Below are 20,713 nucleotides of genomic sequence, written 5' to 3'. Positions count from 1 at the left end.
AAGGCTTGCATTAAGGAATTCAGAAAGAATTCTTAAAAAGCCAGCAGAATTGTACGCTTTGCTCCATAAAATGATTATTTTGTGTACCACAAGCATTGACGTGACTTTACTATATATTCCTGTGAATTCTAAACCAAAACTGAGAATGCTGCATTGAAATTTTAGGTACTAGCTCCAAGAATTAATCAGTATGGCACTATGCTGATTAATTGCTTTCTAATGATCCAATGCTTAAAAACTAAGTTTTTAAATGATCATTAGAATTGCTCTAATTATAAAGCTACTTCCAATAAAATGCTTATACAAATATAAAATGTGATACTTACCTTTCTACTTATTAGTGATATCCTTTTCACCAGTTAGAACTATTCTTCATTGAACAAAAATTTTTGTTTTTTTCCAAGGCTGAGTGATAAATGCTGAGTGATCACCAGAACATGAAGTAACAACTGTAATTTTTGTGTGTTAAAAAAGTGCACTAAAGGATAATAAAAAGCTACAGTAGTTTTATCTTTCCAGGAACATCTTCCACTGAAGTCAGTGAGAAGCTTTTCTAAAGACTTATGATCCACAGGAGGAGAAAAAAATCTTACACCAATAGTATCCTCAAGTGTGTTAAAAGTCCCAAATTCATCTTTGTGTATCATTGTTTTGGTTACTGCAGTATAACCTTTTGTCTACAGGAGATTTTCAGAAATATTTTCAGTGCATGACTTCTCTAGATTTTCTGTAATAGCTGCTGAAGATACTAAATTGAAAATTTAAAATTTCCACTGAGACAGTTGAGTTGAACTGAAAAATAAAATAACTGAGTTTTTTTTTTATTAAAGTAGATTCAGTTCATTCATTTGCTAGCCTGTTTACTGTTGCTGCTATTATGACAGAGTTCTTGGGGCTTGAGTATATGTAGCTACATATACTGAATATTTATATATATCAAATTTGACTGCAACTAGTCACATGAAATTTTGCATTGCAGTTGGTGAGGACTGAAATCTGACAACTTCTAGGAGGTTTTACACCAACTGTCTTCCCTACCCTGACACTGACACACAACAAGGGCACCAGTAGACCTGAATGAAGGTAAGCTGGCAGTTCCTCTTTACCAAGGAGAATGATAACCAGTAATTACAATGCAGGTCAAAAAGTTACATCAGGATGCAGCTCCCCAGCAGACTTTCTAGCTGTTTTGTGCAAAGATAAGAGCCTGATGCTAAAAGTATGCCCCAAAACTTATTAAACGTAGATGCTGAAAACATACGGCACATTCTCCTTTTACTTCCTTGCACTGGCTCTCCTGGTTTTTTTTTCCTTTTTCTACTAATTTTTACAAAATAAATTTCCTGCCCTACCACAGAGCCTTGATATTAAACCTGATTTACATAATCACATGTGCACATATTCTTACTTAAGGCCTACATTAAGCTTCGTCCATTAATTTCAAAGGAATTTCGGTAAAATTAACTGAAGATTTCAAACACGTTTAAGGCAGAGAACCTTTCCCCTCCAGCCTTACTTTTCTCTCATCAGTTGTGTAGTGGCTTGCGTACCACAGACTACGTCTTCTCTCTGCTGTCATCGGAAGTGGGCTGCAGGCTATTTCTTTATCGTCTTCTCTGTTACGAGATTTCTCTTCATCAGGCACCTCCTAAACAACGCAATGACAAGACTAGTTATAATCCTCTAAATAATGTTCTTATAAGAGGAATTTAAGTTTTCCCCTAATTGATGTTGCCTCTCTAAAGTATGTCTTTGAAACGTGTTTTAGTGCTTAATGCATTATAGCTATGAGGGATGACTTTCACTGAGATGACATTTTCAGAAAGGATGATAGAACCATTTTATAACTGCTAGTCCATCAGTATCAATATGTTTCCTGGTAGTTACAGAATACCAGAATTACCCAGATTTACAGATCCTACTTTACTGTATAGTTGCACCATAAGCTATTATACAGACATTTAATCTTCAAGACAGTTTTTTGAAAGAAAATTCACTCTTCCCTGCTGCCTGTATGTGAAAGACAATTCATTAAACTTTTGTTTCATTAAACTAAAGAATTAAAAAGAAAAGCTCAAAACCTTTTGAACATATGCAACTATCATTAAAGACTAACCTAAGGCGCTAATCCATGTCTCAATATCTAATATAGTCAATGCTAGTCACCCATCTAGGCTCATCTGGTCTTTCTCCTGAGCCATGAAAACACCTGTGTGTGTGCTCATGTTCACATGAATGACAAGAAGATGACTGGAAAAAGCCAACATGAATTTACCAAGGGTAAAGCATGCTTGACCAAACTGATTGCTTTCTGTGATGAAACAACTTGCTCAGTGGACAAGGGAGAGCTGTGGATTTCATCTTTCTTGATTTTAGCAAGGTGTTTGACTCAGTTTCTCACAACTTCCTCACTGACAAGCTGTAAGATATGGACCAGACAGATGGCCACAAGATGGGCGGAGAACTGGCTAGACTGTTAAGCTCAAAGGGTGGTGCTTAATGGCTCAAAGTTAAACTGGTAGTCAGTCATGAGCGGAATTCCTCAGGGATCAGTACTAGCTCTGATAACACTTAACATCTTCAGAATTATCTGGATGATGGAAACGAATGCACCCACACAAAGTTTGTGGATGACACTGAACTTGAAGGAGAGGTAGAAAGGCCAGAAGAAAGAGCCACCATACAGAGCCACCCTGACAGGCTGGAAGATTTGGGCCAACAAGAATTGCAGAAGGTTTAACAAAGATACTACATCTGGGACAGAATAATCGCATACAGCAGTAAAGGCGGGGAACAGACTGGGAGCAGCCCTGCAGAAAAGGCCCTAGGGGTCCTGGTGCACAGCAAGCTGAACGTGAGCCAGCAGTGCACCCTTGCAACAGTGAAGGCAAATGCATCTGGGCTGCATCAGCAAAAGCACAGCCAGCAGATCAAGGGATGTGATTATTCTGCTCTACCGGGCAAATGTTAAGCCGTACCCACAATACTGGGTGCACTTCTGATCTCCCCAATTCAAGAGAGACATGGAAAATCTGGAGAGGGTCTGGCAGAGAACCACCCAGATGATTACAGGGCTGGAGAAGCTGACAGATGAAGGAAGGTTGCAGGAATTGGGTTTGTTCACCACAGAATTTTCTTTTAACATTTTGCAGCAGCTGCAGTATTCAAAGATAATCTCAAGAGCGCCTGTTTCAGAGCAAACTCTTGGTGAAATCCAGTGGGAATTTTGTCTGCAGAAGGACTCCAAAATGCAGTTCACATAAGAAGGAAAGAATGCCAGGTCTACACAGTCTCACAATCTGATCTTAAAATCTGTTACTCCAATATTACACTTGGCTTATACACATTTTTTAGACTGAATAAGAAAAGCTATTTCTTTAGCCTAATGTAGCAAATATGTTTAAATTCTGAACAAAGCGTGTCCTAAAACAGGTTTTGTTCAAAAGATACTTCTGAATAAAATTTCTAAGGTGAGACAGTTGTACCTATATGTGACAGCAATAAACAGAGAACAACTGTTTCACATTAAATAGCACGTGGCATACCTACTTTGCCATCCATCCATTTATAGGTAGGTTAAAGGTGAGATCACAAAGACAGTATAACTTTGAAAACACTGGGGATTGCAAAGGCAGGTTATATACTTAGCAATGAACCAAATGCATCACACATTCACAAGCCAAAAATCGTACTGCCATGAAACCTGGGATACAATTATTTCTGGATTTAAACAACAATTAAGAATGTAGTTTACCAGCAAAAGGCTAGTAAGAGAAAGATTAATTCCTGATCCATGGCACCACTAAAGGAAAATTAGAGAGAGAGAGAAAGATAGAAAGAGAGAGAGAGAAAGAAGGACATAAAGAAAAAGTATGTAAAAGACTATAAATTTTGAAAATCTCATCACTGCTTTCTAAAGACAGATTCTTGCAACACTACATCCTCTGCATCAGAAAGAAGCATTAATGCATGGGTATAGGTTTGTTTATAATATTTTCCTTTTTAACAGTCTCTATTTCCCTTTGGGAGAAGCATAATTCCCTTGGCCCCTGAAGTTCCCAAGAGGTGCAAAAATTTTGCTTTGCCTCTCATGTAGCTGTGGCTTTAAGAGACACTATTTGTTTTTAAATCAACACTCTTTCAATATTATTCACTCCAACTTAACTCTAAGTGCTACTTGGAAACCACTTCTAATTTGAGGTGTTCCCATTCCTCAGAGACTGATTTTAGTGTCTTATTGGAAGATCCACCTCAGTCAATCTGAGTCATCTAAGAGAAAGAAGTGCGGGCTAGTCCCCTATTGTTCCTCCATAGCTCACAGAGGGGCTGGTGGGATTCACCTTCTTCTGAGACAGACAGGCCCATTTCTCTCCACTGAGAGTAGCTAACAAACCTGGCACCAAACTTTAAGACAGTGACAAATTGGATGAGAAGAATCCAGGTACTGGAAATGCATTCCCAGAGATGCTGAGATCACACAGCTCCCATTAACTGCATTTCACATGTGGTTATTCCTCTGTGAAAAGTTCTCATGATTTTACTATAAAGTTTGTGAGATGTGAAGTTTCAGTTACAGCCCCAGTGCTAAAATCATATTATTATCTGAAAATCTCAGTTTTCATTTCAGGAAAGAAAAAAGCAAGTTTCCAGCTGCTGCAGCTGCAGAAAATATAATAAGGAAAAAGATCCTAAAATAATCCAATGCCAGAGGGCATTGGACCACAATCTTTCAAAAGATTGATGCGGTTTAAAAAAAAGCCAATCTTCAGATTTCTGGACACTTGAGATATGATTTTTTTAATAACTCAAGCTGGCAGTTCTGGCATTATTCACCTTTTAGTATGAAATTCAATATACACAAAACCCAAACATTAGACATCCAAATTCAGAGGTGATGTATTTTATCTGCATTTTAAATGCTAAACTTTTATATTATCCCTTGTATGAAGAAACACCTTTAAAATACGAAAACCTTAAACTTTTTTCTTCTTACTACAAAACCTCACTAATTCACAGCTTAGTCCTGAGTACTTACACTGTGGTACATAGCACTGCTAAACCTGCACCATAAAAACCATGCCTATCCTCAGAAAATCACAAGATTAAAATAAATAAAGCTTAGGATCATCCTTTTTATACTTCTGGTTTCTAAGCTGTAAAGGTACATTTGGGTTGTTATTTTCCTCTGAAATAGAAAGAAGTGAAAAATTACTCTTTGTCTCCTTTTTCTCTTGCTTTTAAATGAAAACTGAGATCTTCTCTAAAGCATGCAGATTCAGGAGCAACGGCTTCTAGAAAATGGTGCTGTATCTATGCTAAAATTGCAAGTTTCTGTCCTGCTTCACAGTATCCTGTGCCAGCCTGTGTTTTAGTTCAGTCCGGCCAGGCAATGAGTCCTGGCTGTTAGCCTTCCATTTGATAATACCTACATTGGTTCATATTGATGCCGGCTTTCCAAATGAAAATGTTACAGCTCTGGCATTACAGTCCTTACATAAATAGTCCCACTGACTTTAAGAAGAATATTCATGTAAAAGCTGCAAGATCAGACTCTTGAAGACACTTACGAGAAAGACTGAATTCTAGATACCAACTTGCAATTCTCTATCTCCCTTAACTTTCCAGAATGTTTGCACTTCTGTTAGCAAGCATCTGTCAGCCACCCTCAAAGTTATTAGTGATAATGAGAAAAGTTTGCTCTGTGGTGTCTTTTCATTTTATAGTTGGGAAAAGAAAACGAAATTACCATTACAATAGGCTCTTGCAGCCAAAGACGGATAAGAGTTGCGAGGGTGTAGTACATCACCAGCAGTAAGATTGGATTAGCATGGTGATACCAGTGTAATTCTTGATTTTTTATGATCATCCAAGTGCTTGAACAGTTTGTCTGAGTAAGAGAAGTGACACCAAACAGCCTGTGGATCCAAAAAAAAAAATTGAGTTAGAGAATAAATATCAAATCTTACATTGTATAGTATTTTTTAACGTTTCAGTAATTTTTGCTTACCTATAATACCGATTGCTCTGCTCAAAAATAAGATTTGCCATCTTCTAAAATGCAATTAATATTTTCATTCCACAATACTTAATGAAAAGGAATGTTTTTGCACTCAGTTTTCAACACCGAAAATGGAAGCATAATGTTACTATACCTACTATGTCCAATGCAAAAACTTAAAATGACCTGAGTCCTGTAGATCCAGACCTACAGAATAAGGGGAGAGAAAATCTGGCTGCAAGGCCATTTAAATCACAGTAACACGACATTTCAGAGCGATTCAGTAAACTGATATGCAACACCATTGCACTCACTCTGCCAAGACAGAGCTGTAAAGTACATGTACATACTATTGCTAGTACACACTATCAATAAATTGTGCTAATTATGCAAACACTAATACACATACAGAGCTCCACTGAACTCAGAGCCGTTATGAATAGAAAAGGAAAACATTCAGAAAAGCAATTGTACTGGAGGATCAAATCATTGATTTAAAAAAAAGCAGAAAAAGGTTATGGTACAATTAGTGTCAATGCAGTTACAGTATGAAGACTGCTGATATGAGATCTCTCTTCTGTTTCTGCAAGAATTGGGATCTCACAGTATTTCCACCAAGTAAGAAACTGTGAGTTGAAAAAAAACTTAAGAATTAGGAAAAAAAAAATCAATATTTCAAATTTAAGACAAGATGTTAGGTGTATTGTACGTGAAATAAAGCTGGTAGGAAGGCATAAATAATCTGGTTCTTTCAGTGTAAAACATTTTACAGGGTTCTAAGCTAATTTATAAAATTACCAGTAGCATACGTCAGTATTCATTATAAATAGTTTTGTTTTATCGATAAAGTTTTTTTCTATCGATAAAGTTAAACAATGTGTTTGAAAGTTTTCAATTTTTACATGAAATAGATTTGATTCTAAGACATCCATGTTTAAGGAGAACTATTTCCTGATAGAACACAAAATTCCAAACTCCAGTTACTCTGAAAGAGTAAAACAAATATACTAAAAAAAAAGTTTTTCTATTTTTAATCATAAGTAGTAAATGTCTAGAGGATTACTTCTTCTTTGACTCAGTAAGACCCAACATAAAAGGATGAATGAACATAAAGAACTAATGAGTATGATGTGGAACAAGAGATGTATTACCTGAAATGTGTCCTTCAGATGTTATAAAGTGAAAAGAATTTTAAAAAGAAGAGGTTATCTCTCTTCATTCATTGGACATTAGCGGTATGGGTACAACACCATTAGCTGCCAGAACTAGTGCTCTATAGCATTTTATTAAACAATTTATCAGCACTCACTTCTCATTCTGATCGTCAATATGAGCCAAAGGCTATAAACTTTAAGACTTCTTAGAGCTTTTGGGTGGATCTAAGGTTTGAAAGGAAAAAAAAAAAAGGATCCCGCATAAAAAATAAAATGTTGCAACTTAAAGGAGCTGACAAAGCTGTATTTGGAGTCAACCCAGATTGAAACTTCCGTAGCATCCAAGCAGATTTAGAGCTGGTGTAACAGTTTGGCTCCATCTCACTGAAATTCACACTGAATTGTATTTTGCTCATATTTCTATCAGCATAGGGGAACATCTTACGTTATCTGGTTTCCTCTCCGCCAGCTGATTCGTAATTTTTGCCCATCACTGTTTGTTGAGTTCCTGTTAGTTTCATCTTCCGTCTCTATTTCATAATATATTCTTCATTTCTATCTAAGAACAGTACGAATCACCCTCCTTCTGTTTTACGAGCATGTCACAGAATCAGACTGCAATCCAACTTTTACTGAAGTAGGAAGTCTTTCCCTTGACAGTGAGTGCTGAACAGTTCCTTTAGAAACCAGGAAAAGATTGGTCCCTGAAGGTCCCTGGACCCTTCTTCCAGGCAGCTGTGATCCTCATATCACATATTCCATTGTCCTGTATAAGGTACACTATAACTATAAAGTCTCAACAACTTGCATTTCATTTTTATCTCCACTGTTCTGCGTAATCCTATCTGTTTGTTAGGAACTTTTACTAGCATTCCAGTTAAACACTCTGTCTCTTAGTTTTGTCTACATGCTCCATACTTTTGTCTACGTGATCCATACTTTCTACTATTGAAATTAATTCTATTCCCTTCTAGTCCTTCATTCACCAAATAATCATAAGCTATTAAGTCTCTCTTTCCCCTAAGTTGTCACATGACCAGTAATATATTTATTTAACTCATTTCACCTTGTCTCATAAATCAAGAATCCAGAGGAACTGCTGTGATTTTCACTTCTGAAGTCTCACCAGTTTTTGTTAATAGTTAGGCATGAAGGTATTCAACACTGCATACCCAAAGCACCCAATTCAAAACACGCTGAAGTCTTGGGAACGCTCATTCTGTGGACTTGAATAAGGCTACAAGCTGCCACTCATTCAATATTTAAGTTTGGTCATTATCCTAAGGGAGAATTGCTGGTGCAGAATATTTTTCAAGGACAGGACACAAACTCATTTTTTCTTATTCAAAACATTTAAATGCACAGGAATGACTGCCATAAAACATACAAACACTTAAAGTAGGCAATATATATCATGTCATTATATTCAGTTTCGCATACTTCGTTCCAGAAAGGTGTCATTATACTCAGTATTAATTCGGATCAGCTGTATTTGTGCCCAACTCTGATCTTAGCACGGCTTCTTCTTAACCAACATTACATGTATTCTATTAATAAAGTCAGAATGAGGCTTTAATAAGGGAAATCAGATACAAAAGAAGACAAGCATGTACATCTCTGGACACAGAAAACAAATAAAACAAACACGGAGGGACCACTTATTACTGGAAATGTTTTACTTTTCAAAAGATTGCATTTAACTTCAAGAACAACTGGAGATTTGCAAGATGCAATAGATTTATCTTTCATTCTCACAAAGAAGTAAAAATTGTTTCTCAAAAATTGGTTCTCAAAGTCTTCATCAGTATTCTGAAAAAAATGCATTTCATAGGAAAAGTATAACTACAGTAGAAACCATTTGGAAATTTTCTGAAATTATAAAGGGCCTAGAGGAGCATTTTTGTCTGCCTAAGGTATCCTCTAAATAACAGTGAAAAATAGCTCTTAAATAAAGGTGATATCTATTTGTCCAAGTCCTACTCTGTAAGTTTGTTTTCCCAGTGAAGCTTCCTACTGAATCTGTGAATCATCCTTTCGGCAGATGCACTTTCATCTTCTGTGACTGTCTGACAAAGTTGTAAGTTGTAACCATAAAAAACTTTTGATACTAGTTTAGCATTAAAAATGAAATGAGTAAGATGAAAATGCAGCTTTTAATTGAAAATCGAAAAACAAATTCCTTTTGCACTCACAGATACTTGATCTATGGAGCTGCTGAAGTACCACATATATTATTATTGCATTATGTACATTGCTAAAACATCTCCAGCACACATTATTTTATTAGCACATTAACATAGTATAAGAATTGGTGTCAATATTTGATCATGCTATTAAATATGAACAAAGATGGCTATCTAGACAAAAATATATATATACATACACATATGTTCCATATACAGAATTGTCAAACACAATTATATACAAATCAGTTTGTCCAGTGAACTTTGCCTGCAGTGAAAATGATCTGGAACATTTTCCATTGTAAAAATATATTTGTCTGTTCAGATCCTGGATGTGCTGATGTTTTAGAAGCTGATTTCAGATCAGGATTTGCCTCATAATTTCCAAGGCCAGGAAAGGAAGTAATAATTCTGAAGGAAGTAATAATTCTGACTGCCTACACAACATAGGACACACAGTAAGTCTTGTATCGATCAAATAACTTGTGGTTGAATTAAAGTTTATGGTTTAGAAAGACATCCACTCTTGATTTCAAGTGACAGCAACTCTTATATTGCCTTATTAATTTCTAATGCATTAGTCTCTAGAATAGTTTTGTCTAGCTGAGATTTCAGTTCCTGCATCTTCCTACACCTGTGCGTGCTACTTTCCATATTACTTTTCACTACACAACAGACTGGGAGTCATTTTCCTATATCTTCTCTGAGCTCTTGAGTTTTTAGTGACCTTATCCAATAATCCAAAGCAAGCATCTATAGTCCACCTCCATCGCTCAGTGCGGCTTTCACTTCTTTGTACATCCTACCGGGCACACTTAGCAACTACCTAAAACATCAGAGCAGAAGCCCATATTTACTTGTTTATCCAAATACATTCAAGCTCTCTTGGGCAGTTTAACATCAGTGAGGAAATACGTGAAAGCTGTTTATTGGTACTAGACTGACAACTTCTAAACTGGCTGATGCACAATCTTCATGCACCAATACACCAGTAAACAAAAAATTCCAAGGACAATGGAGCGTTTTTTTTTTTTTTTCCTCTCTCTCTCGCTCTCTCTCAAGTAATACTTTATAGCTTTGTTTTCTGAGGAACTGCTTTGTCTCTTTTTTTTTTTCCTGAGCATGCTGGCCAGTTCCAAAAAAAAACAAAACAAAACAAAAAAAATCAATCAGCCAGGGGAGTAGGACACACCAACGACTAACTTCTCGTGAGCTTTATGAAAATGACTGACTGGTAAAAGGAGGAGATGGAGATGTAGACAGAGATAGAGATGGAGATGGAGAGAGAGAGAGAGAGAGAAGGAGAGAGAGGGAGAGAGCCTTACTATGTGATAGGCTTTGAAGGCAGACAGAGAAATCCTGGATTCATGTCTTCGATTGTTCATCACAACTATTTAGAGTTTTAGAAAATTCAATTCAAATGGAATTGCAGTTCATATTGTGGGGGTTTTCTTTAACTTGTCAGAAATCACTTGGGATGAGACTATGCTGAAATTCTGACCGAGTCTGACAGCTGTTTCAGTCGTTCAAGGACTGGGAATAAAAATTACTTTAAAATGTTATTCAGAGCACTTTAGTGACAGAAGCAATCACCTTGCATGCAGCACTTATGGGTATGCTTTAAAACATATTAATATAGTAAAAAAACTCAAATTTTCTGCAGAAAGCAGTAACTCATAAACAAGGTTGTATGGATTCAGACCTGACTCTCCAAGCAAAAGTAAAAGACACACAACAGCTTTTCTCAGGAGTCCAGCCCAACTCATTGCAACTTGCAAACCACACTTTTTTCAGGTAATTACATATAAAAAATTCATTCAGTGCTGTTGATAAAAGAGGGTATCAAGTGATTCACAATGGCAGGAAAATGTCTCTTATTATGTCCTATTGATTAGGCTTCCTGTGAAGGGCCTGAGAGTGCAGTAGATTCTCAGTCTGGTCAGAATTTGCTGAACCTCATTGGATTAATTGCAAATGCTCATGAGTCTGCACATTGCTTTTTGTTTATTTCTCATATACTCTAGCCAGGCATCAATGTATGGTGACTAAAATAATTGGCTGTTTTTGCAGTTGGCTAATCACCTTCACTGGCAAACATATAAAAACTTAAAACTGTATCCAGATTTGTCAAACATTTTCCTAAATACCACCCTAAATCCACCCTAAATACAAATCCTTCTGGTCAAAGATATAAGACTAAATCAATAAAATAACTGCATATGTTAATATTATGACATAGCTTTTAAAAGTTCTTCATTCATAAAAAATCAGGAAACCAAACAGTATTTCTACTAAAACAGTATTTCTGCTACTAAAATGCTGTAGACAAGAAAGGAAGGAAGCAAGAGTTCTCCTACTAGACTCAGCTTTATGTTTTATATACTTAAGCAATCTTTTTCAAGCTAACAGGGCCGAAAAACAGAGTGCAAACAGCTATGTGCAGGGGGGGAGAAGAAAGGAAATCTGTACAGCTATTTCATGCAATGATACATCATTTGTTAGAAGCCAGAAGCTACCGCTTCCGGAGGATGTAAAGGCAGGATATTTGAAATCCCAGACCAAATGTGATTGTGCTATCTTTTGTCATGGGAAGCAAGAACAATATGCATCGTTATTAAATATTGTGTATTCGGTTTAATTAGAAAGAAATGATATCCATTAAAGGAGGAACAGTCTGGAGGATTTAGGCACCACTGAAATGTGGGTTCCAATGCTAGGCTGTTTTTAAAGACAATTGTGTCGATTTCTTTAAGGTTACTAACTGTAGTTTTAGGGTTGGTTTGGTTTGTTTGCTTGTTTGCTTGTTTTTGAGGTGGCATTGATTTGGAAATAGCAGGTGAAATTTTGTAGCAGTACTACAGCACTGATTTCAGTGGGTAATTACCACCACTGAGAATACTTGGAAGTTATGGTCTCCCTCCCACAGTTGCTTTGACAGTGGGCAACCGAAAGGTACAGAGATCTCTCAGTAAGGATTAATAAACCTTTTTTTAAACTCTGTCACACATAGCTGATACTGCCATGAATTACATATACCACAATATAGGATTTATATTGTACTATAATATAAAATGAAGATGGCATTTGGGAATGGGCTTGGAATATGAACAAGTAGGGTTTTGCAGAAAATTAATCAAATCACAGGTGCTACTTCAGAATTTTCAGAATTTTTTACACCTATTTCAAACCTTCATCATCATCCAAATATGCCCATTACTGCATGTAACATTTTAACACTTGGTCTCTATACACAATAAAGCTGGATGTACATTACAAATACTGACTGGTTTAAACAGGAAACATTATTTCACAGGACTTGCTTCCTGTTTCAGGAAAAGATTGACCATAGACTAACAAAATGAAATAAAACAATGATCTACCGTTGCAAGTCTGCAGTGCTATTTGACATGGTAGCAAACCGGAAATTAAATCCAGAACAGGGCAATGAAGATTACAGTTTGAAGAAAATGTCTGCACCAAGCCACTTCAGGAACTGCATTTCCTGACTTAGTGCTTATGACTGCAGGAACTTTTTGCTGCGGCCAGTACATATCAGTACTATTCACAGCTCTTCACAGCAATGAATAGGACAGCTCTTCACAGCAATAGCATTAGAGATTTCCACTGTGCTGGGTTGGATTTGGGGAATTCATCCTTGTACAACTCCCGAATTGCAGTTAGATTTTGTGAACTGTTTGAATCTTTGTCACCTGGATATCTTCTATTGTGTGTTCATTTCACCCTCCTCACCTGAAAGGACAAGGGAGTGGTGTCTGCGTGTCTCGGGTAGCAGAACAACCTATCAAGACCGACTGACATTTGAACAGCTGAACCGTACAATGGAGACGCTAAAAGCAGCCAGAAAGGAAAGCAAAAAAGAAAAAAAAAAGAAAAAAAGAGGAAATTGGACAACAAGAAATCCCCACAACGGAAAAAAAAAAAATGTAGCCTTTGTTTCAGGAGAGAGGGTTAGAAATCTTTTCCGGGGAGAAAGAGTGCTGAGATACAAGGAGAAAAGGCAAAACTTAATGTTTTACAGGCCAAGCCATGAAGAGAGAGCTTCATGAAGAAGAGTACTTGAAATACAGAAAGGGCAGTCTCCCAACTAATGCTCAAAGAGCAATCTTTTTCCAAACTCTTATTTAAAAGAGGAACGTGCTCTTTGTGAAATTTGAAAATGCCCTGGGGACGGGGACGGCGGGTGCAGAGTAAGGAGAGGAAAGAATTAAGAAATAAATTAGCAAACAGAAAATACCATTCCTACGCAGTCCTCTTAAATATCAGGAGTCCCCCGTTCACATAAGCCATCCTGTTGAGTTTTCTGTACTCAGATAGCAGAGCTACACACAAATTATGATCCATAAAATCACATCCTTAAGGTCTCCTCCAAGTAAACCCTGTGAGCCTTCTTCTCCTCCCCTCCCCGAATATGTCATTTGGTTATATGCCAAAAGGAATATATGCTCTTGGGAAGGACTCAGCCAGTTCCGGCAGCACCTCCAGGCCTGCCTTGCCTCCCGGAAGGTTATTACTCTCTAGGATGCAGTCTGGGGATTCAGACCACACAGGGGCCAAAACTCCAGGGTACACTGAGCTGACACAACATTGAAGAAATAGCCGAAGACGGGGAAGAAAGAGAAGGGAAAGCTAGATGAAGTGCAGTCAGCATCCCACAGAATTAGGGGTATGAAGAACACGTGGGATTTGCTCTCACATGGCTTATTAAGGGAAAAAAGAATGAACGGGAAAATTGGCATTTGCTTCCCTAAGTCATATTATTTAGAAGATTCCTCAGAGAAGGAGTTGATCTTTCATGCCCTCTCCTCAGTACAGCAGGAGAACTGTGTAGGAAGTTACTGCAGACATGCATCTCAGTCCCCAGATGGGCTAACGTTTTTGAATGTATGTATCCATTTCTGAGTAATACAAGCTTTAGAAGGTGTTGCGACCATTTTTAGTGCTTTAGAAACCTAGACTCTGCTTTGGTTCAGGCTTCAATAATTCAGAATTGCCTGAGTGGAATCCTGCCATATTAACAATAACAGAAAAAATAGTTGTTTGGGTTGAGAAGAATTATGATAAATTTCACCTTAACAGTTAATAACTTTTTTGGAAATATCTGAAAATGCAGACTAAGACTGGAAGTGTTTTCCTTCAGCCATAAGTAGAGTGTTGCTATCACAACGCTATAATACAGGCATACACACAGTGAATATAAGGCTTGGTAGGTAAGTACATCATTCTAACTTTTTTTTTAATGTCATATTTTTATAGCTCTTTAGCAGATGTCTGTGTACTTTTTTCTACCAAGTTCTGGTTTCCATAGCTTCTATTGGATCAAAGCTTTTCTGGCAATGACAAAACCAGCCCTGGTCTATCTCCCACCCTCTTCTGAACATCAGTGACTTTTCTTTTAAAGGAAAACTAATTTCAAATGCATGGCCATTGCATGAGAAACCTCATGAAAAAAGAAGTAATTTAAACCTTGTGGGCTAATATCATCCATATAATGAGGACAGAGAGAAATTATGAGCCATTCATTCAGGAAGCTATAGAGGAGAAAGGATAACTTTAAGGGTTATGAATTATATAAAAGCTAGCAAAAACTCTAAATACAACACAAATCTTAATTCAAGGAGAAAAAACTAACCATATAAGCAGCTACAATAAAATCACTTTGCTCTCAAGTGAATTAACAACTTTAAAACAGGATGTTAAATAGTATTTGCTACATAAGCTGTTTTTTTAAAGTAATCAAATAATGGAATTTCGTCTCAGACTGTGTGACTGGAAGCTGTTAAGAATTGGACATCCATTTAAAGGCCTGAACTTCAGACGTTCAAATACTTCAAATATCTGAAATAAAGCAGCTGCCCTGAGGAGGGATTTAAGTCTGAACATAAAGACTTGTGAGATATACCACATTTCATCCAATAAGTGAGCTTTGTAGTGACTTTATATTCCAGAAACTTGTAGTGTGCTATGCTTGCTTAGAGGCAACAGTTCCCACTGTTAACACTAATAGATGTTGGTCTACTAACCCCTTGGTTACTAAGACAAAAATCTATCTTCAAAACCTGGTATGAAGATTTAGTCAGCTGGTGGGTTTCTTCTCTGCATCCCCAAACTGTTTTGCTACCTATGATACAGCTCAGCTGTGCTCCAAATTTCTGGTGAGCACTGACTTTGATCTTGCCTTTTTCAGCACACCAGTGACCTAGAAAAGCAAGTGATGTCACCGTAGCCTTTGGAGATCTGGTGAGAAAAATGTCCCTAAGAGCTGAAGCAGAGTCTCCAGTACCTTTTCCCAGCTCTTTTATCCCCGCTTGACAGCTGAGCTTCCGGCAGAGGCCGAACCACCAGACAGGATGGCAAAAAGCAGGTAAAATGGGGGTAAAGCTGCAGAAGTCGCTGCAGGGCTTTTGTGTGATCCATGAACAGAGTCTCTCGGTCAACATGATCCTCCTTTCTCAGCAACAGCAGTTCAAGTGTTCTGAAAGCAGCCGGCTGACTCATGTGCTAGCTAGCTAGCTAGCTATATATATGTGTTACATAGATGGATATATAGATGGATAGCTAAGTAGTGAGTTTTGTCACTTAAATAAAGCTATTGTAAATGTGCAATACAGCAGCTGTTTAACTGCTTATGGAGGAAAACAAACAAATCTTATTAAACCTCAAAATGAAAAGTCTGTATCTAACTGACTTTCCTTGGGTCTGTTACCACTGACTATTAAAATGGAAGTCTGTCAAGCTGAAGAGATAAAATCCTATTCTTCCATTCAGCAAACCCTCACGACCACAACTAGTTGAGACCAATTTACCTTGCCCAAAATATACTGCCCTACACCTTCAATTTCACCTGCCTCAGGCAAATTTCTCGGTCACCAGGACCATATCCCAGCAGGATCTAACAACCCTGGTTACCGCAGTCCCGCAGGGTGCAGCTGCAACAGAAGAACGAGGAAGACTGGGAAAATCAGTCAGCAGTCCACTGTCAGCCCCTGAGGGCGCTCCCAGCCCTGACCCTCAGGTCTGTTCTTCGACGAGGGGCCGGTTTGGTGAGGGATTTCCAGACACTTTCAGCTATAAACAGTAGGCAATTTGGGAAGCACTAAGGTTGCAGAAGTCAAGGCAACGCTGCCAGGATGGGAGGACAGAGAAAGAGAAGTGACCCCCTGAGGAGAAAAGTGGCTTGCCCTAGGTTTGGGGGTTTCCACCCGCTCCCTTTCCTCATTTAAATGCATATTCACTGCAATGTAAGAGGGAATGAAAAGCAATTCATTCTGAACAGCACCAGCTGGGGAAGGACATCACCCAGGTACTGTCCACAAAATTAAAGTTGTCAATGTTTTGTTGCATTTTCTACTCAGAGATGAAGCAATGAAAAGAATGGTCTGCGTTTCTAAGGAACAGTGTGGAAAGCAGGAGAGGGAAAACCGAAGGAATGCTCAGAAACATCCATGGCCTACAAAGGCGTCCCCTTGCCAGGGGATGAATTTGGATACCTCAACACACAGCAGGAGGCATGGTTTAATGATGTCTTTCCACGCCAATTAGTAACTAAGGTTATTGGTTTTTCAAACAGAGCTGGCAGAGCTGCTGAAGGGACAGCTGCCAACAGTCCTGCCTCAGAAAAGCTCACATATGCAGAGTGGGGGATACGGAGGAAGGACAGCCCGCTCCCAAAACTCAAACAGGTAATGCAGCCCACTGACAGCCTTGTTATCCTAAGCTCAAATGCTGGCAGAACTAAGCATGCATTTACAAAGCCAGTCCATTGAGTATAAAACCTTAGCAGAAATTATTTAGGAAAAGGAGACCACGCTCAAATAACACTGGCGAACATCAGCATTTAGCAGGGTGGCGCTACTTGACCAGAACGAGCAAGTGACCCAGTACAATTAGGCACGCAACTGCCTGTCAGTTTAAGAGATTTACTATTACCTCTTAAAATAAAGTAGAAGAACATAATTTGCTTTAAATTGTAGCTCATACTCATTTTAAATTTGAGGTAATTTGTTCTGTGACTCTGTGAACCGCCAGAAGTTTAATCAAAGATCTGGTTGTTGGTGGGGGTTAGGCAATTTCTTTAACTTTCCTGTGAGGGAATTTTTCCATCTGTGAAATGGAATGATGCTACTATCAGCCACGATGGGACAGTCTGCTGGTTTCAGTGATGCATGCAGAGGAGGCAGTGCTTTCCCACTTACTCAGCTCGCAGCAATGGATCGAAAAAAAAGCTGAAGTGATTGAGACTAAATTAGGAGATTGTGCAGTAGAAAATATGAGCAAAGAATGTATGCTTTTATAGCAAAGAATACACTAAGGCAGAAATGCAAGTTATGATTCCTATTTTTTTTTTTAAAAAAAGGAGAGGAGAGGAGAACAAACCAGAGCAGAGCAGAAGAAAGAGGGAAAAAGGAGGGAAGGGAATGGAAGGGAAGTGAAGAGAAGGGAGAAAGGAAGGAAAGGAAAAACAAAAGAGCAATATATAGGAATAAAAATATGGAAATGGAAATGTTCATTGGAAATGTGGGGAAAGTGCCCTAATTAACTAATTTGACAACTGAACCTGCTAGCTTAGCTGGCTCTAAATCTGTTACAAACTGTACTTCACGAGTTCCAGGTCTATCAGTAAGTCACCAACTTCACCAAAGAAGGTCTAGTTGGAGATGTGAAGGTTGGGGGCAGCCTTGGCTGCAGTGACCATGAGATGGTGGAGTTCAGGATCCTGCGAGGAGGGAGCAGGGCAATGAGTAGGATTGCAACCCTGGACTTCAGGAGAGCTGACTTTGGCCTCTTCGGGGACCTACTTAGGGGAATCTCCTGGGGTAGGGCCCTAGAAGGAAGAGGGGTCCAAGAGAGCTGGTTAATATTCAAGCGTCACTTCCTCCAGGCTCAGGATCAGTGCATCCCTCTGAGGAAGAAGTCCAGCAAAGCGGGCAGGAGACCTGCATGGATGAGCAAGGAACTCCTGGCCAAACTCCAGCAGAAGAAGGAAGTCTACAGAATGTGGAAAAGGGGACAGGCCACTTGGGAGGAATACAGGGACGTTGTCAGAGCGTGCAGGGATGCGACAAGGAAGGCTAAGGCCCAGTTGGAATTAAATCCGGCAAGGGATGTCAAGGACAACAAGAAGGCCTTCTTCAAATACATCAATAGCAAAAGGAAGACTAGGGAAAACGTGGGCCCGCTGCTGAATGGGGCAGGTGCCCTGGTGACAAAGGATACAGAGAAGGCAGAGTTATTGAATGCCTTCTTTGCTTCCGTCTTCACTGCTAAGGCCAGTCCTGAGGAATTCCAGACCTTGGAGAAAAGAGAGGAAGGCTGGAGAAAGGAAGACTCTCCCTTGGTGGAGGAGGATCAGGTTAGAGATCTTTTGTCCAAACTTGACATCCACAAATCCATGGGCCCCGATGGGATGCATCCACGAGTGCTGAGGGAGCTGGCGGATGTTATCACTAGGCCACTCTCCATCATCTTTGAAAGCTCCTGGAGATCAGGAGAGGTGCCTGAGGACTGGAAGAAAGCCAATGTCACGCCAGTCTTCAAAAAGGGCAAGAAGGAGGACCCAGGAAACTACAGGCCTGTCAGCCTCACCTCCATCCCTGGAAAGGTGATGGAACAGCTCCTCTTGAAGGTCATCACTAAGCATCTGGAGGACAAGAAGGTGATCAGGAGTAGTCAGCATGGATTCACCAAAGGGAAATCATGCTTGACCAATCTGATAGCCTTCTATGACGGAATGACTGGCTGGGTAGATGAGGGCAGAGCAGTGCATGTTGTCTACCTGGACTTCAGCAAGGCTTTTGACACTGTCTCCCATCACATCCTCCGAGGTAAGCTCAGGAAGTGTGGGCTAGATGAGTGGACAGTGAGGTGGATTGAGAACTGGCTGGATGGCCGAGCTCAGAGGGTTGTGGTGAATGGCACAGAGTCAAGTTGGAGGCCTGTGGCTAGTGGTGTCCCCCAGGGGTCAGTCCTGGGTCCAGTCTTGCTCAATATATTCATCAATGACCTGGAGGAAGGCACAGAGTGCACCCTCAGCAAGTTTGCTGATGATACTAAACTGGGGGGAGAGGCTAACACACCAGAAGACTGTGCTGCCATTCAGAGGGACCTGGACAGGCTGGAGAGCTGGGCGGAGAGGAACCTCATGAAGTTCAACAAAGGCAAGTGCAAGGTCCTGCACCTAGGCAGGAATAATCCCATGCACCAGTACAGGCTGGGGACTGACCTGTTGGAAAGTAGCTCTGCCGAGAAGGACCTGGGAGTGCTGGTGGACAACAAGTTAAACATGAGCCAGCAGTGTGCCCTTGTGGCCAAGAAGGCCAATGGGATCCTAGGGTGCATTAGGCAGAGTGTTGCCAGCAGGACGAGGGAGGTGATCCTGCCCCTCTCCTCAGCCCTGGGGAGGCCTCACCTGGAGTCCTGTGTCCAGTTCTGGGCTCCCCAGTACAGGAGAGACATGGCACTCCTGGAGAGAGTCCAGCGGAGGGCTACAAAGATGATTAGAGGGCTGGAGCATCTCTCCTATGAAGAAAGACTGCAAGAGCTGGGCCTGTTCAGCCTGGAGAAGAGAAGATTGAGAGGCGATCTCATCAACGTGTACAAGTATCTGAAGGGGGAGTGTCAAGAGGATGAGGCCAGCCTCTTCTCCGTGGTGCCCAGCAACAGGACAAGAGGCAATGGGCAGAAACTGAACCACAGGAAGTTCCATCTGAACCTGAGAAAAAACTTCTTCACTGTGAGGGTGACAGAGCATTGGAACAGGTTGCCCCGAGAGGTGGTGGAGTCTCCTTCGCTGGAGATATTCAAAAGCCGTCTGGACGTGATCCTGGGCAATATGCTCTAGGTGACCCTGCTTGAGCAGGGAGGTTGGACTAGATGATCTCCAGAGGTCCCTTCCAACCTAAACGATTCTGTGAAATGAACATAAGCAAGAGATTAAGTACATCCACTTTGAATGTTTAGACTAAATGATGTAGACCTCCTCTTGTGCAGACAAGGACTAACTCCTCTGTGTGTGCTCTGCTGAGCTTAGTCAGGACCGTCTTTCATAGTACCTCAGAAGAACGAGTGATGATTCATTTGGTAATGTTTATTCATGAAGATGGAAAATCAAAAAGCTTCATAAAGCTAAATCATCCTAATTTCTGGGCATCGCCAGAGAATGAAAAGAAAGGCTGGCAAGTAGACATTAGGAAAACAGTAAAGACAGGCTTGTAACACCAACAGAAGTTTGTTAGTTATAAACAAACAAAGCAGCAAAGACGAGAACCTGGCAGGAGGGGAGAGTTTCATGTCTGTCTGTCCTTCTTCTGTCCTTTTCTCCAAGCTCCTGTTCAACGATCGCAGTATGCAGATCTGTGCTC

General features: G+C 39.7%; 1 protein-coding gene across 7 annotated transcripts in view; it reads right to left on the bottom strand.

The window, feature by feature from the left end:
• The window catches only part of PIEZO2 (piezo type mechanosensitive ion channel component 2), a 317,797-nt gene that overhangs the window by 96,088 nt on the left and 200,996 nt on the right, over positions 1 to 20,713 (bottom strand). For all 7 annotated transcript variants that reach the window (XM_068932155.1, XM_068932160.1, XM_068932156.1 and 4 more), the window contains exons 8-9: positions 5,747 to 5,915; positions 1,517 to 1,648 (exon numbers count right to left, since the gene is read on the bottom strand). In XM_068932155.1, the coding sequence (XP_068788256.1) occupies positions 1,517 to 1,648; positions 5,747 to 5,915 (301 nt within the window). The remainder of the gene's footprint in view (positions 1 to 1,516; positions 1,649 to 5,746; positions 5,916 to 20,713) is intronic.

This window comes from Struthio camelus, chromosome 2 (assembly GCF_040807025.1).
Source record: "Struthio camelus isolate bStrCam1 chromosome 2, bStrCam1.hap1, whole genome shotgun sequence".
NCBI lineage: Eukaryota > Metazoa > Chordata > Aves > Struthioniformes > Struthionidae > Struthio > Struthio camelus.
This window is presented reverse-complemented; position numbering and strand designations above follow the sequence as displayed.